At 39.8% G+C, this 12,786-nt stretch overlaps 1 protein-coding gene across 2 annotated transcripts in view; it reads left to right on the top strand.

The window, feature by feature from the left end:
* Window positions 1–5,441: 5,441 nt before the first annotated feature.
* Window positions 5,442–12,786, top strand: part of sema3e (sema domain, immunoglobulin domain (Ig), short basic domain, secreted, (semaphorin) 3E) — a 28,563-nt gene continuing 21,218 nt past the window's right edge. For both annotated transcript variants that reach the window (XM_084733808.1, XM_084733807.1), the window contains exon 1: window positions 5,442–6,557. In XM_084733808.1, the coding sequence (XP_084589934.1) occupies window positions 6,452–6,557 (106 nt within the window). In that variant the 5' untranslated portion in view covers window positions 5,442–6,451. The remainder of the gene's footprint in view (window positions 6,558–12,786) is intronic.

The following is a 12,786-nucleotide window of genomic DNA, read 5'->3' as shown; positions in this document are numbered from 1 at the left end:
CCTAGCCTCTCAAGTTTTATCGTGTACCATAATCACCGGTGGATGACGAGGAAACAAGTCGTGCTACCTGCCGTCAAATTCTGACTGATGCCTCTGTGTCATGGGAACAAACTTCAATGGCCATATGATAGCCACCTGTGTAAACGGCTGGAGTATCTGGTGGCTCTGAAACACTGGATCCTCAGAGTCCTGCTTCTGTTGCCACAGGAGACCAGGGGCCTGACCTCTCTTTAGCAGAGGGGTGCCCTGCAGGGGGTCAGTGGTAGACATACACTAACATACACACAATTTCATGCATAAATGCATGCTGGCATACCCACCCAGTTAAGTCTATCTTGCTTTAAAATCCCTTTATTTCTTTTTCCTTCCCAATCAAGTCCACTGTAACGCTGAAGTTCAATGCACATAACTGTTGGACACTTTCATGGGCATAAACTGTGTGTATATTGGGGGCAGGAGAAATGTTTACATGTCTGTCTCTGAGGGTCAAACAGGAGGCGAGGGAGGCTTCTGTCGAACAGGGGCGGATATTGACACAGCATTAACATGAATGAAAATATTTTCTGTGTTCAGAGAGCATGAAAGAAACACCGCCAGACGTTTGGACATGGCCTATTCAAACAAACGCTGGACATCAGCACTCAATCAAACAGTCCTTTCACACAGCACTTCTCAAAACAGCAGCCAAAAGAAGGAGGAATCTGATGTGACATGCTGCAGGTCATATTTTGTAACCATGAACATTTCCATCAAAGCCGGCCCTGACCAATTTGCGGCCCTCTGCAGGATTTTAGCTGGTGCATCATAGCCAAGTGTCATTGCACCCCAGTCGTTATGTTAATTCATTAATGTCTGAAATTTGACCCAGACTGCACTGCTTTTTATGAGATGTCAAAAGCAAAAAAGGTTGGAAAATACTCATTTCATCTTTGATAATATGCTGCATTTTCAAAGCTTGTTACATGATCCACTGTGTAATCTTAGAAGTAAGTAGTAGTAGTAACTTACTTTCAAATAAATGTAGTTGAATAGACAATACAATCAATACTTCAGCAATACTTGAGTAAATGTAACCTACTTTCCACCACTGATTATACTATTATTATATTATATTATATTATAATATAATTCTAAACAATATTATATTATTATTCTTAACACAAACAGTAGGAGTAATTACACCTACCATTCATTCACAGAACATGTACTCATATGTATACATATTATCTCTCATATTAGTTAGTATCTCAAAAAAAAAAAGATTTATCTAAAAAAAACAAAATGATGAGAAACTTTCTCCCCATATTATTCAATGACTATTATGCGAATGTTTCTCATTATTTTGAGATACTAACTCTCTATATATCATACACTATTATGTCATTTTATAGACTGACCTTAGACTGACTGACTTCCATTGTCCCTGTACTTAGCATTCACTAATTTAAAAAAAATGAATAAAAATGAAATCATCCTTAACCCTTAGTTTAAAATCATTATTGCTGTAGACTTAAATAGCCCTAATAAATTTGATTACAGCAAAGGCCAAGAAGCCTTGCCCCAAAAATTATTAAATCTCAAGCCTGCTTTCCACCATTCCCTAACAGATTCAGGGTAGGAGTAACTGATATTAACTCTAAGTATTTATTAAATTAGCAAATGTTACCTATCTCTAATAGTAACAACTATGAAATTGATCAAATTACCTCTATCTTTGTCCTGTTTTTCCTCCTCTTCTCTTCTTCCTTTTCTTCCCTGGGCTCAGCTTTTGACTTTTTCATGTAATATACTGCTGATTTTAATCATATCACACCTCATGGTCAGTTTCAGTCACTAGTTCAGCTAACTCTTCTATTAGGTAAGTCATATTAAGAGTGGGGAGTCACAGGCTGGAATTAAACCCATAGCTGCTACTGAGGACTCACCCTCTGTACGTGGGCCACACGCTGTACCAAGTGACCCACTGGGGCACCAAAAGTTAATAATAAAAATTTTCTCCCCTCATTTAGGGTGCCAGCCGATGCCACAGGCCAGCCCTGGTTACCATCTTTGAAATTTCACACATTCACAGCACTCAGACAGTGCAGGGCAAATACCTCTGCAGTGCACTACATTCTGAATAAATATTCTGGGTATCATTGGAATCCCAGGGACACATGTAAGAAGACAGAATTTCAATTGAAGGTGGACAGAAAGTCTGCTGTGTAGGAGTGCTGCATGGGAGGGCCCTTGCTACAAGCAACTAACACAGGCAGAATCACACTAATGGAAACATCAAGGGCTGAAAGTACAACACAAATCAAGAAAAGGGGGGGAAGCAGGGGCAGAGGGAGGGAGGGGTAGTTAAAAAGGAGTGGAGAGGTGGGGGATTGAGCTGTTGCTGTTTGGTCTGAGGCAGATATCTGACTGATTGCTGCTATTAGACTGGGTGAAGGAGGGAGAGACCCATTCAGTCACAGAGGGGCCGCTGCGATTGAGTGGATGCTGTGCCCACTGGCCTGTGTGCATTAGCCTCTTTAAATGGCTATTAATCTGATGTAGTGGCTTAAGAGATCGGAAATGAAAATCTCCCGGAGCACCTTTCATCAGGATGCGAGGCTGAAATATGCTCTTACATTAATGCTGCGGTTCAAAGTGATGAAATTATGTGTCACAGTCAGTCAGATAGTGTCAGCTCCATGGGAAGCTGACATTGAACAGTTGTCTCACCCTCAACAACAGATGAGAGGCTATAATTGCACCAGGCAATGGAATAACAGAGATAGTGTATGTTACGAGACCTCCACACACACAAAGTCCTTCTGTTCTGGCAGGGAACAGGTGCAACGTGGGAGTTGGAGTTATCAGATCTCAGGGTGGTGCAAGGGGGTGGGGATGCAGCTGCTACAGCCTATTGCAATCATTTCTAATTCCATATTACTGTACGTGTTTAAATGTAAAGGCTTGCCATTCATTGATGGGAATACATTCACACTCACATTCACACTGTGCATAATTTTTTTTCTTTTTTTCTGCCTCCCTTTTAGCTGTTCATCCTTTTGACTGAATAATATGTGTTTGCTTTTGTATGTGTATGTGTATGAGGATATGAATTGGTTTTATTTTTGCTTTTAATCAATGCAGTGATCCTACAGTAATTATGGATATAGCCATTGGGAAATGTTCTCATTAAATCCCTGTTTTGCAAATTAAAAAACAATTACACCACAATGTGAACCAGACACATTTCAAGACCAACAAAAAGGAAACTTTTCTCTTCTTCTGCCGACTGATGGAACGCTTCCATATGAGGGATCAGAATGACTTAATGTTGGTGTCACCACACAGCCATGAGACAGAGACAGAGAGAAACAGATGTACGACAGAGGGCTTTACGGGAGACACACAACACTCTGCTCCGGTAACTGGACGCCTGTGGGACTTTCCTGGGGGATATGTTCAAATTCAATAATGACTCCAGTCACATCTTGTAAATTTTTTTTTTCTTTTTGAGTGTGAGTTTGCTAATCAGATTCAGAAAGCTGTGGACCTTGAGACAAAACAAAAGACTACAAGGACACAATACAAGACTGCATGTCAATGAGTTCGACATGAATATTTTACAAAATACCGACAGTACCTGAATACCTGAACTCACCCACAGATGCACATTGCCAACTTGGAATTATAAGGTTCTTTCTGTTATTTTTGTCAAAATAGAGTTATTCACATATTCTTATTCTCTGATAACTAAAACATTCTGTGAGGCATTTTAAATTGTATACCTTATTTGCACGTTGTATTCAGACAACAAGAAGGTTATATCTGCAAAATCAAACCCTATCTTGGTTCTTTAAAGAAGCAATATGTAGTGACTGAGAGTCCAAAAATTAGTACTGCAGTCCAAATAGCGAGTTGGAGCCATAGACTGTATATTTCATAAATTGTAGGAGTAAGACAAGGGCACCATTGTAATTTGACAGTAAGAAGTGATGGCAAGATTTACACTCTTAAGTTTTTCAGCTGTTTAAAACCATTAATTGTCTGTCAGTGTCATCCTGAAAACAAAAGCTCACTGCTACGAAAATACACACTTTGGAGCTGCCTGCCAGACCTCATTAACATATTGCTCAATTTACAGTTATAAACATCTGATCCTTCTAAAAGATGAAGATAATGATTTCATACGACTCACAAAAAGACGCCAACTAGTTCAGTGAACTAATAACTACTTATTTAATGGGGGGCCAACAATAACAGTTATTCTGAAATTTCCAAGTAAGACAATTATGTAGCATTGTTGTCAGAGAAACAAGTAATTTTATTTAACATATTTTCTTGATCTCTGATGACATATTATGCTCATTTTATGATTAATTACAGTAAATGTATTACAGTTGCTGCACTAGTCAGTGACACTGGGAAAGAAGAAGAGAAGAGATGAGGAAATGTCACACAACAAGATCAAGCATTTTATTCTCATGAAGGATAGCAGGAAAGTTCAGTCTTTTTAAAATGATTTCAGATCTTTGCTGAGGAGTTTATTTTCTTTGTTAGCTACCATGCTAGCCAGTTAACACTAGCTTCCTAATGTTAGTCTGACAACGCAGGGTGAGCAATTGAGTTTTTAAAAATGTGAACATCCTCCAGCCACTGACAGATAAATGTTAAAAATCACCAGCCACATAGTAAATAATTGTTTTGTGTGTGAAATCTGCCTGCCACTTTCATATTTTATAGAGGTAAGCACTAAAGGATAGGCTTGGGTTTACGTCTATGATTGGAATAAATGTATTTATATATATATATATTTTGATATTGTACTTTTAAAATACACTGAATGCATTCATTTTCATGTATGAATGAGACTTTTTTGCATATAATTTTTGCTATTTGTAGTGCAAAAACTATCAAGCTCATATCTTAAAACCACTCCGAATGTGAATAGAACATTACAACTCCAAGGAAGCGAGATACACAAGCTGGACTGGGAGCAGAGACAGATACAAACTCATTTAGACAGAGTACAGTAGCAGAGAAACAAAGACCAGAAAATAAAACAGAAAAAGACATGTGATGGTACATTAAGGTAGGAAGAATTGGACAAAAAAGGACAAACTAATAACTGGGTTTTGCAGAACTGAAGAGCGTGAGAGATGTGTAGACAGACAAACAGAGATTAAATGGGAAGGGAGAAGAAAATTGCCATGAAAGAAACCTTGTACATGAAAATCCATGGTAACAGTGGTAATGACTATCCACATGGAAACAAACACAAAGAGAGCAATAATTGAAAATGAAAGAAGCGCCAGAGTTAAGAGGCTGAAAACCTTGGCTCAGGTCCATGTTAATGCAGCGGAGGTAGGAGCAAAAAAGAAGGTGGTGAAGGAGGAGGAGAGAAGGGGGAGAGGAGAGGTAAGGGGTGGTCTGTAGAGTGACATGAGAGGCAGCAGGGAGACTCTAACAGAGCCTGTCTGCCTGGGAGACTCACAGCACACTTAATCCAGCTGCCTGGGAGGGAGAAGGGAGATCTCAAGGCAATCTAGAGGAAGGACTCGAGCTGATACACACTCCCCACACGTTCTCCCAACCACACACACTCAGGCTTTTCCTCACACCCACCAAACCCTGGCAGGTGGCCTCTGCCCAGATCAGTAGCTGATGAGGTAGGAGCCATCTTAACTGACTCACTGAGGTTGGAGCTGAGGTTTGGGATCCTCCCTGACTGTTGGAGCGTGAGCAGAGATAGGGAGCTGGAGCTTCACTTTCTTCCCCCCCAGTGCAGAGAGACAGCACGCCAGGCACGAGGCTCCCCACTCCTCCCCTAGCTCTCCCACTCTGCCTTTTTTTTTGCTGGGCTCCTGTCCAGAGAATGACTGGCTCCAGTGGACCCAAGAGGAGGAACGCAGCCTGAGGATACAGTACAGCAGCTCCAGCCCTGCCTGCCTGCCTGCCTGCCTGCCTGCTGGGACAGACAAATGCATTGAGGTTTTACAAATCAGCAGCTACTACACCTTTGTGGGACTTAATTCATTATTTGTTTTTCCCTGTCATCAGATCAGAAAGACTGGATCTGAGCTGGGCATACAGACAGACAAACAAACAGACGGACTGACATATGGACAGAGAGCAGTGGGCACTGCGGCGTGAATGTAGCAACTGGACTTCTCTTCTCCCTGGTTACTAAGACCAAACAAGGATAATAGCCAGAGCACTATCCTGTCCACCGAGGTGGTGGGTGGATGCAGCTTTCAGCAGGCTGCTATAGGGGAAAGCAGTGACTGTATAGAAGCTGCAGAGATACATCAGAAAAAGGACTGTTGCCTCCAAGTTTGTTGGATTGTTATGTCTGAGACAGTGTCTTATTAAATCGGAACTTGCAGGACGAAGAAGTGCCTTTCTTTTCACAGACACATGTTGAGTGGACTTCTTCCAGGTTTTCTGTGCAGATGAACACGGAGCGTGTGTCTCAATGAGGATGGCAGAGTGCATAAGGACTGTGTATCTGACACTGATGCTGCTGGGCACGGCTCACGCAGCCCAGAGCATCTACCCGAGGATACGGCTTTCCCACAAAGGTAAGAAATACCTAGTGTGTGTTGCATTTTGGCAACAAATGGTGATGTTGCACAAATTTAAATGCTATGTTGTGTTGCGCCAACATAAAGTCAAAGACAGTGTTTAAGTGATGCTGCATTGTCTATTGAACTATTCAGAATAGTCAATGCAGCCTAAACTGAAACTATCATTCTCTGTTCAGTGCGTTCATTGCAGACTGAGAATAAGACAGGTGTAACAGAACAGAATTTTTCACTCTTTAATAGACGTCTACTGTAATCCATGAATATCCATAGTGGGATTTTATCACTTCCTTTACATCACTATAGGCATTAGCTGAGCTGAAGTTCTTAACATGTTTTTTAATTGTTAGTCACAAGGGATCATTAAAACTTGCATTTCCACTACTATTTTTGTAAAAAATGATCACTTGAGTATCCCCATGTAACTAAATACAATATGATACAGAAATGGCTGCATCTCAACAACTACAGTGAGTAAATGTTTGGTATCATTGGATTCAAAGCAACTTTAATTTCAATAATATTCAATAATATGTGCTTTGATCTGGTGGAAATCAGATAAACAGCATTGCAAATGAATCTTAAAGTTATTTGGGTGATTTATTTGCATTTTTAAAGGAAAACCAACTTTGTCTACCGATCAAGGCATGTTAAATACAGTATGTGAAATCTAAAGGTTTGATTTTGTCATGTATTGAGCCATGTTTTGCCGATTTCCACTGCAAAATCCGTGTTTCCATCTCTAACAGAAAAACTTCTGTGACCTTTTCCTTACTTTTCCTATTTTCCCTTTCTTTCTTTACTTATAATACTTGAATTAGTAAATTTATTTATAGCTATCTCTCTGTATATACACACACACACACAAATATATGTATATGCATGTATATACATGAAGTCAATATGTATGCAAACTAAAAAAAAACAGTAAAAAATGCACTAACATACACAATTTGCTGTCAACAAGCGAAGTCAGAGAAGCGGCATCTTCCTTGTGCGATTGACAGAAGCCGCAGGTAATCATTATCTTGTAATGAGATGGCCATTGAAGATTTATGTTTAGCCTGAGAGAAAAAGTCACCATGCACGCTGGATCTGAGGCTGACTCCCGTTCTGACACACTTTTTTTTTCACTCAGTGTTGATGTTTGAGGGGCCGTCTCGTAGTTTGTTTTGATCCTTCGGCCATGGTGGCTGAGAATCCACAGTGTGGCTTTCTCTCGTGCCATAGAGGCAGGCAGAGATGGAGGAGGTTTTTTTGGACATGTGTATGTGTCTGCATGAAGTGTTTGCCCGTTTACGTGTGTGGGAGTGTGTGATATGGACAGACATGCGCTGGAATGCGGACTGATTGTTGTGTATCTCTTACAATAATGGGGGTCTTTTTTATCTTATCAAGATAAAACTCTTGAGTAAACACTGTCTTTTTCTCACAGTTTCTTTGATGTCTCTATACCAACAGAAGGTGATGATTCCACATAAGCCTGTTAGTCATGGTTGAATATAGGTGTGGAATTTGGACGGTCAATAACTCATAAATACGGTGCTGTGACTCTGTTATGAGAGTTGACAAGTCTGGTTCATCACTTACATCTGTCAGGAGGTTTTACTGTTTTATGATATTTAGCATCAGGCTTAGGGAGTAACGGCTACAGAAAAAAAGGTGTAATGAGATCACAAATAGTAAAAACTGTGATTATTAGCAGGATTCCGATTTTAAAATACATTCTAAAATAAAGACAGATACTTATCATCTCACAACACCAGTCTGGTCTGAGCAAAACCAGCGAATCTTACAGCTGATTCAGTCGACCTATCATTGTGTCAATTCATTATCATGGCTTCATTGAAATTTCAAGATAATTTTGTTTTGAAATCAGGAAGGAACAACAACATCGCACCACAGTGACAGTTCTGCCTCCAGCTGTGAAAGTCAACATCCAAGAACTCAACATTAAATTTTAGGTTAGACCAACCGCTGAACTTAAAACATATTACACTAAACAATTTCACCATAATGGCTATTTAGATAATCCAAAACAGATAGAAATGAAGTTATGTTACTTTAATATTGTGATACTTGGATTAGGTTACTGACTACATGTTCCATAAGGTAATTAATAACTGTATTGGAATACATTTTTCAAAGTAACCTTTTCAACCCTGTATTTATTTCTCCCCTTTTTCCACTGATAAATTTGTCAGCCGCATGACAATAAATCACTAAATAGTAAACAGAGTAAAACACAATTTTCCCCTGAAAAGTACTGGAAATGGAAGCAGAAGATAAATGAATTAGAGCAATATACTGAGAAAAAAAGTTGAGAAGAAGAGATGTTTTTGCTCTTTTGGCCATAGTTCAAATATCAACTAAAGTGAGCAGATCCAAGCTGATGTGCTTAGTCATACACACCACATCAATATTTGCTATGATCGTGACTTTCCCATATCACCCAATTCATTAAAGACCTGAGGGGAGAGCTGCTACAGTGATTGACATCCCACCTCTCTCTCTCTCTCGCCCGTGATACATGTTCTGGCTAGCACAGAGTGCTATGAAAAGGCTGCAGTTGGATCCTATCATTATGGAATGAAAAACATCTAAGCCTTAATATATGCCTCATGGGCTCTGTGATTTTTGCACACACCCTTAAGTTCACACAAACTCATACACACATTCTGTCCACAGGCAGAATAGTGTGAATTCTTCACACGCCAATGACTTGGACGCAGTCCAGGAGAGATGGATGTGGTTTTTAACAATTCACCCTTAGGACAAAGAAAATATTACCATAACATCTGGTATCAAAACAGGGCTGAAAAACTAGAATCTCCTCTTTGAAATGGTTTAATAATGAGAAAGAGAAGTTAATAATATCAGAAGTGAAATATTTTTAACCCGCTTCTGTTCAGATGGACCTGCAGGCTACCAACTGTTGGATCAATAGTCTCAATAAAATATCAGATCAACTTTCTCCTGGTTTCTGGGAATGAATTCCTCTGGGCACATCGTCATGTGTTTCAAGGACAAACTTACTACCATGCAGTATGAATTTCTGCATGCTTTGATGTGAGCCACACACCTCACACACGGGCTGGAATTATTATCCACTTTCTCTTTCATCTGCTCCACTTCTTCTTGTCTAGACTGACTTCTGGACCAGTGAAGATTTTTCCAAATGCTCACATTTGTTTCACTTTCATCCCAGTCATCCTTTCATTTGCTTACACCCCCAATTAACTCCAGTTCCAAAAGGTTGTTTCCTAAATCACATGGAGTATTGAGTTACGATCACAGACCCTCTGCTGTCTTTAAAGAGAATTGAGCCTAATCTTTGACTGCCAGCTTCCAAAGACCTTAAACACAGGCTAAAGATTGTAATGCAGCTCAATTGCTTGGACTTTCGGCCAATCAAACTCACTAAATCTTGGCTTATTATTTATACATATAAATGCTCTGCAGGGAGATGCGCTCACAGTAGAACAGAAAATAAAATGTGCCGTTTGTTTTGCACTGTTTTTTATGTTTTTGGACGGAGATCCATGAAATTTAGTTCTGCATCATCCAAGGCTCTTGGCAGCAGCTTCAGATCTCCAGGCCCATGGTGGCCTGTGGAGTGAAATGAGCTCTTCTTTTAGGACAACCATCAATTCTGCTACTAATGAAGCTGTTGCGCTTCTAGCATGTGTCAGAGTCCCGGCAGGCTGCAGGTAGATGGCCAAGCTTAGAGTTATGTTGCTGCCTCTAGAGCACTGTCATGATGCCTGGCTTGAGCTGCAGAGAGTGATACAGCAGTTTTCATATTAGTGATGACCTAATCAGACCAAAGTCACTTCCAAAACTCTTCACTTCTGCGTAACTTACTTTTGAAGGTGAGGCCGTGTTGGACGTCCAATTGCTGTTGATTCAGTCATGTCAGTTAATTTAAATTCAGCTGTGTGGTTTTTATTTTTTTGACAAACCAGTTCTTGCCTGGTTTAGTGAAGCTTAAAATTTCACCCCACCCACATTACAGATACCTGTCCAGATTTGCTCTCAGTGTACAGTTACAGAAACCACTATTTGATATAGAGAAATATTACAACAAATGCCTTCATATCTAAGAGAGAGAGTCTATGTCCTGTTCCTCTTGTTTGAAAAAAACAGGAAAATTCCAAAATTGTTTCCTGCATTTGTAAGAAATACCCTGAGTTGGCACCAGGGCAAGAATTTCACGGTGGCTACGACAGCCTGGTTTAAACCACTGGAAAACGAGGCACAGACTTGCAGCACAGACAAAGCACTCAGGACGGGCATGAGAAAGACAGCATGCAAATATGGACAGAAGTGTCTATGCTGTATAAACTTTGTTTGATCATAAAGTCTCATGTTAAGCTACAGTTCTGTGATTTATACTGCAGACTGTTAACAGTAACAAACAACTAGATCTGTGTTATGTACACTTGTCTCCTTTAGGAAACGACTGTATTTTCATTGCACAGCTGTTCAAGCGTTGTCTCTCTCTATGGAAGCCCATTTCTGGCAATTTGATAAAAAAAAGAAGATCCTATCAGTCCTAAATTCTCAAACTGTGGTACGAGTACCACTTGTGGCACGTGAGACGTACATAGAGGCATGTCAGAAATATAAATAAATATATAAATAAATTGAAAAGATATGACATGATCAAAATTATTTCTATTTCGATAGTGTTATATGAAGGCATTACTACAGACAAGCTTGTCTCAACTGTCTCCATGTCTGAGTTTAGAAAAAGTGTTCATGAGGGCAGCTATGACAAACACATGGAATAAAATTCCATTTTGCAATAATTAAATTGACCAGGCATGTCTTTGGCATGTCTGCCAAGGACGTGTTTACTTAAAAGTCATAATCATTTAGTAAAATATAAATATTTTGCTTCAAAAGTAATGTGAAAGTAAATTAACTTATTGTGACCCTAAGCTGTTCTGACAAGGTTAATGTCATACTGTATATGTACGGTTATATAAATATACGCATGTGCTTTCCCTTTTTTCAACCCAACATTTACCTCATAGAAAATTTAAACAAAAGCTGTTCAAAGCACATGACAGCTGCATTTACTCAAATATGTGTGTGTGAGACACATACTCTTCTAAGACTGAATGAAGAGGAATGTGGGTCAACCTTAGTCAACAAACACTGAACCTTCCTTAGACATTTCTTCAGCACTCGCTGTAAAATTGTGAGATTTAAGCAGAAGTAACATGCGTGTGTGAACACAGGGATTACTCAGGTAGCAATTACTGATGTATGAAACCCCCGTTTGAGCTGTAATTTTAAACCTTCCTCTCCAGACAAGAAAACGCTCTCTCTATGTATTTTACAACCTTGAAATGACGTGGCTGGAGGTGACTTTCTTCTGCGGGTGAGACGGGGAATACCGGTATGGCCTAAAGTTGTGTCTGCCTGAAATGAAATGAAGGGGGGATTTTTTATTTATTTTTATTTTTTTTACTTAAAGCTAATGTGTAAAGTGAGGAGTCCCATTAAATTTCTTCCGCCTCCATGTGCGGAGACCTATAATTAACATTTACCACCCTGGATCGAAGCCACAGGGCAGTCACAGACCTTATATCAAACCACTAGAAAATGGAGGGTATGGAGATGATTAGATAAATCACACCTTTTAGGTCAAGCAAAGGAAAAATGATGTTTTTTTAGCCCCCCTCCCCTCCCCTCAGCTCCCCTCCACAGTCACCTCTTGCTCTCGCTTTCTCATTTTGTCTGTGTACATCACAGCGTCCTTTTCTCTCCCATTGTGTTATGTGTGTGCTCTCCAGTTCATTAATGAGATGTCCAGAGGGGAAGGCAGCTGGTGAAACTCTAATATCCTTTCTGACCTTTTCCCGGTGAAGGGACCAGGGACAGGAGATGAGTTAAGTTTGTGAAATGGGAAAAGGAGAGAAGACGCAATTGTTTGAGTCTTCGGAGAGTATGTTGAAATGATATAACAGAGGGGGAGAAAGGATGACAAATGAGGTGAGCACTCGACGCAGAAAATGCCAAGTGGATATTGTCCATTGTTGGCTGGCAGTAAAAAGCTAAGCAAAGCTTGTGTTCCTTTATTTGGTTATCCAGAGAAGAAAAAAGAGAACTGTTCATCCAGAAGTACAATACCAAAGTAGAATAAATGGAATAATTAATGCATTAACAAGTACAGCAAAGAAATCGATATGCAAGTTTAACTTTGTTCAATAACATA

Source organism: Lutjanus erythropterus, chromosome 13 (assembly GCF_056507025.1).
Source record: "Lutjanus erythropterus isolate fLutEry1 chromosome 13, fLutEry1.hap2, whole genome shotgun sequence".
In the NCBI taxonomy this organism is placed as follows: Eukaryota; Metazoa; Chordata; class Actinopteri; order Lutjaniformes; family Lutjanidae; genus Lutjanus; species Lutjanus erythropterus.
Note: the sequence above shows the minus strand (reverse complement) of the source record. Positions and strands in the feature narration are given on the sequence as shown.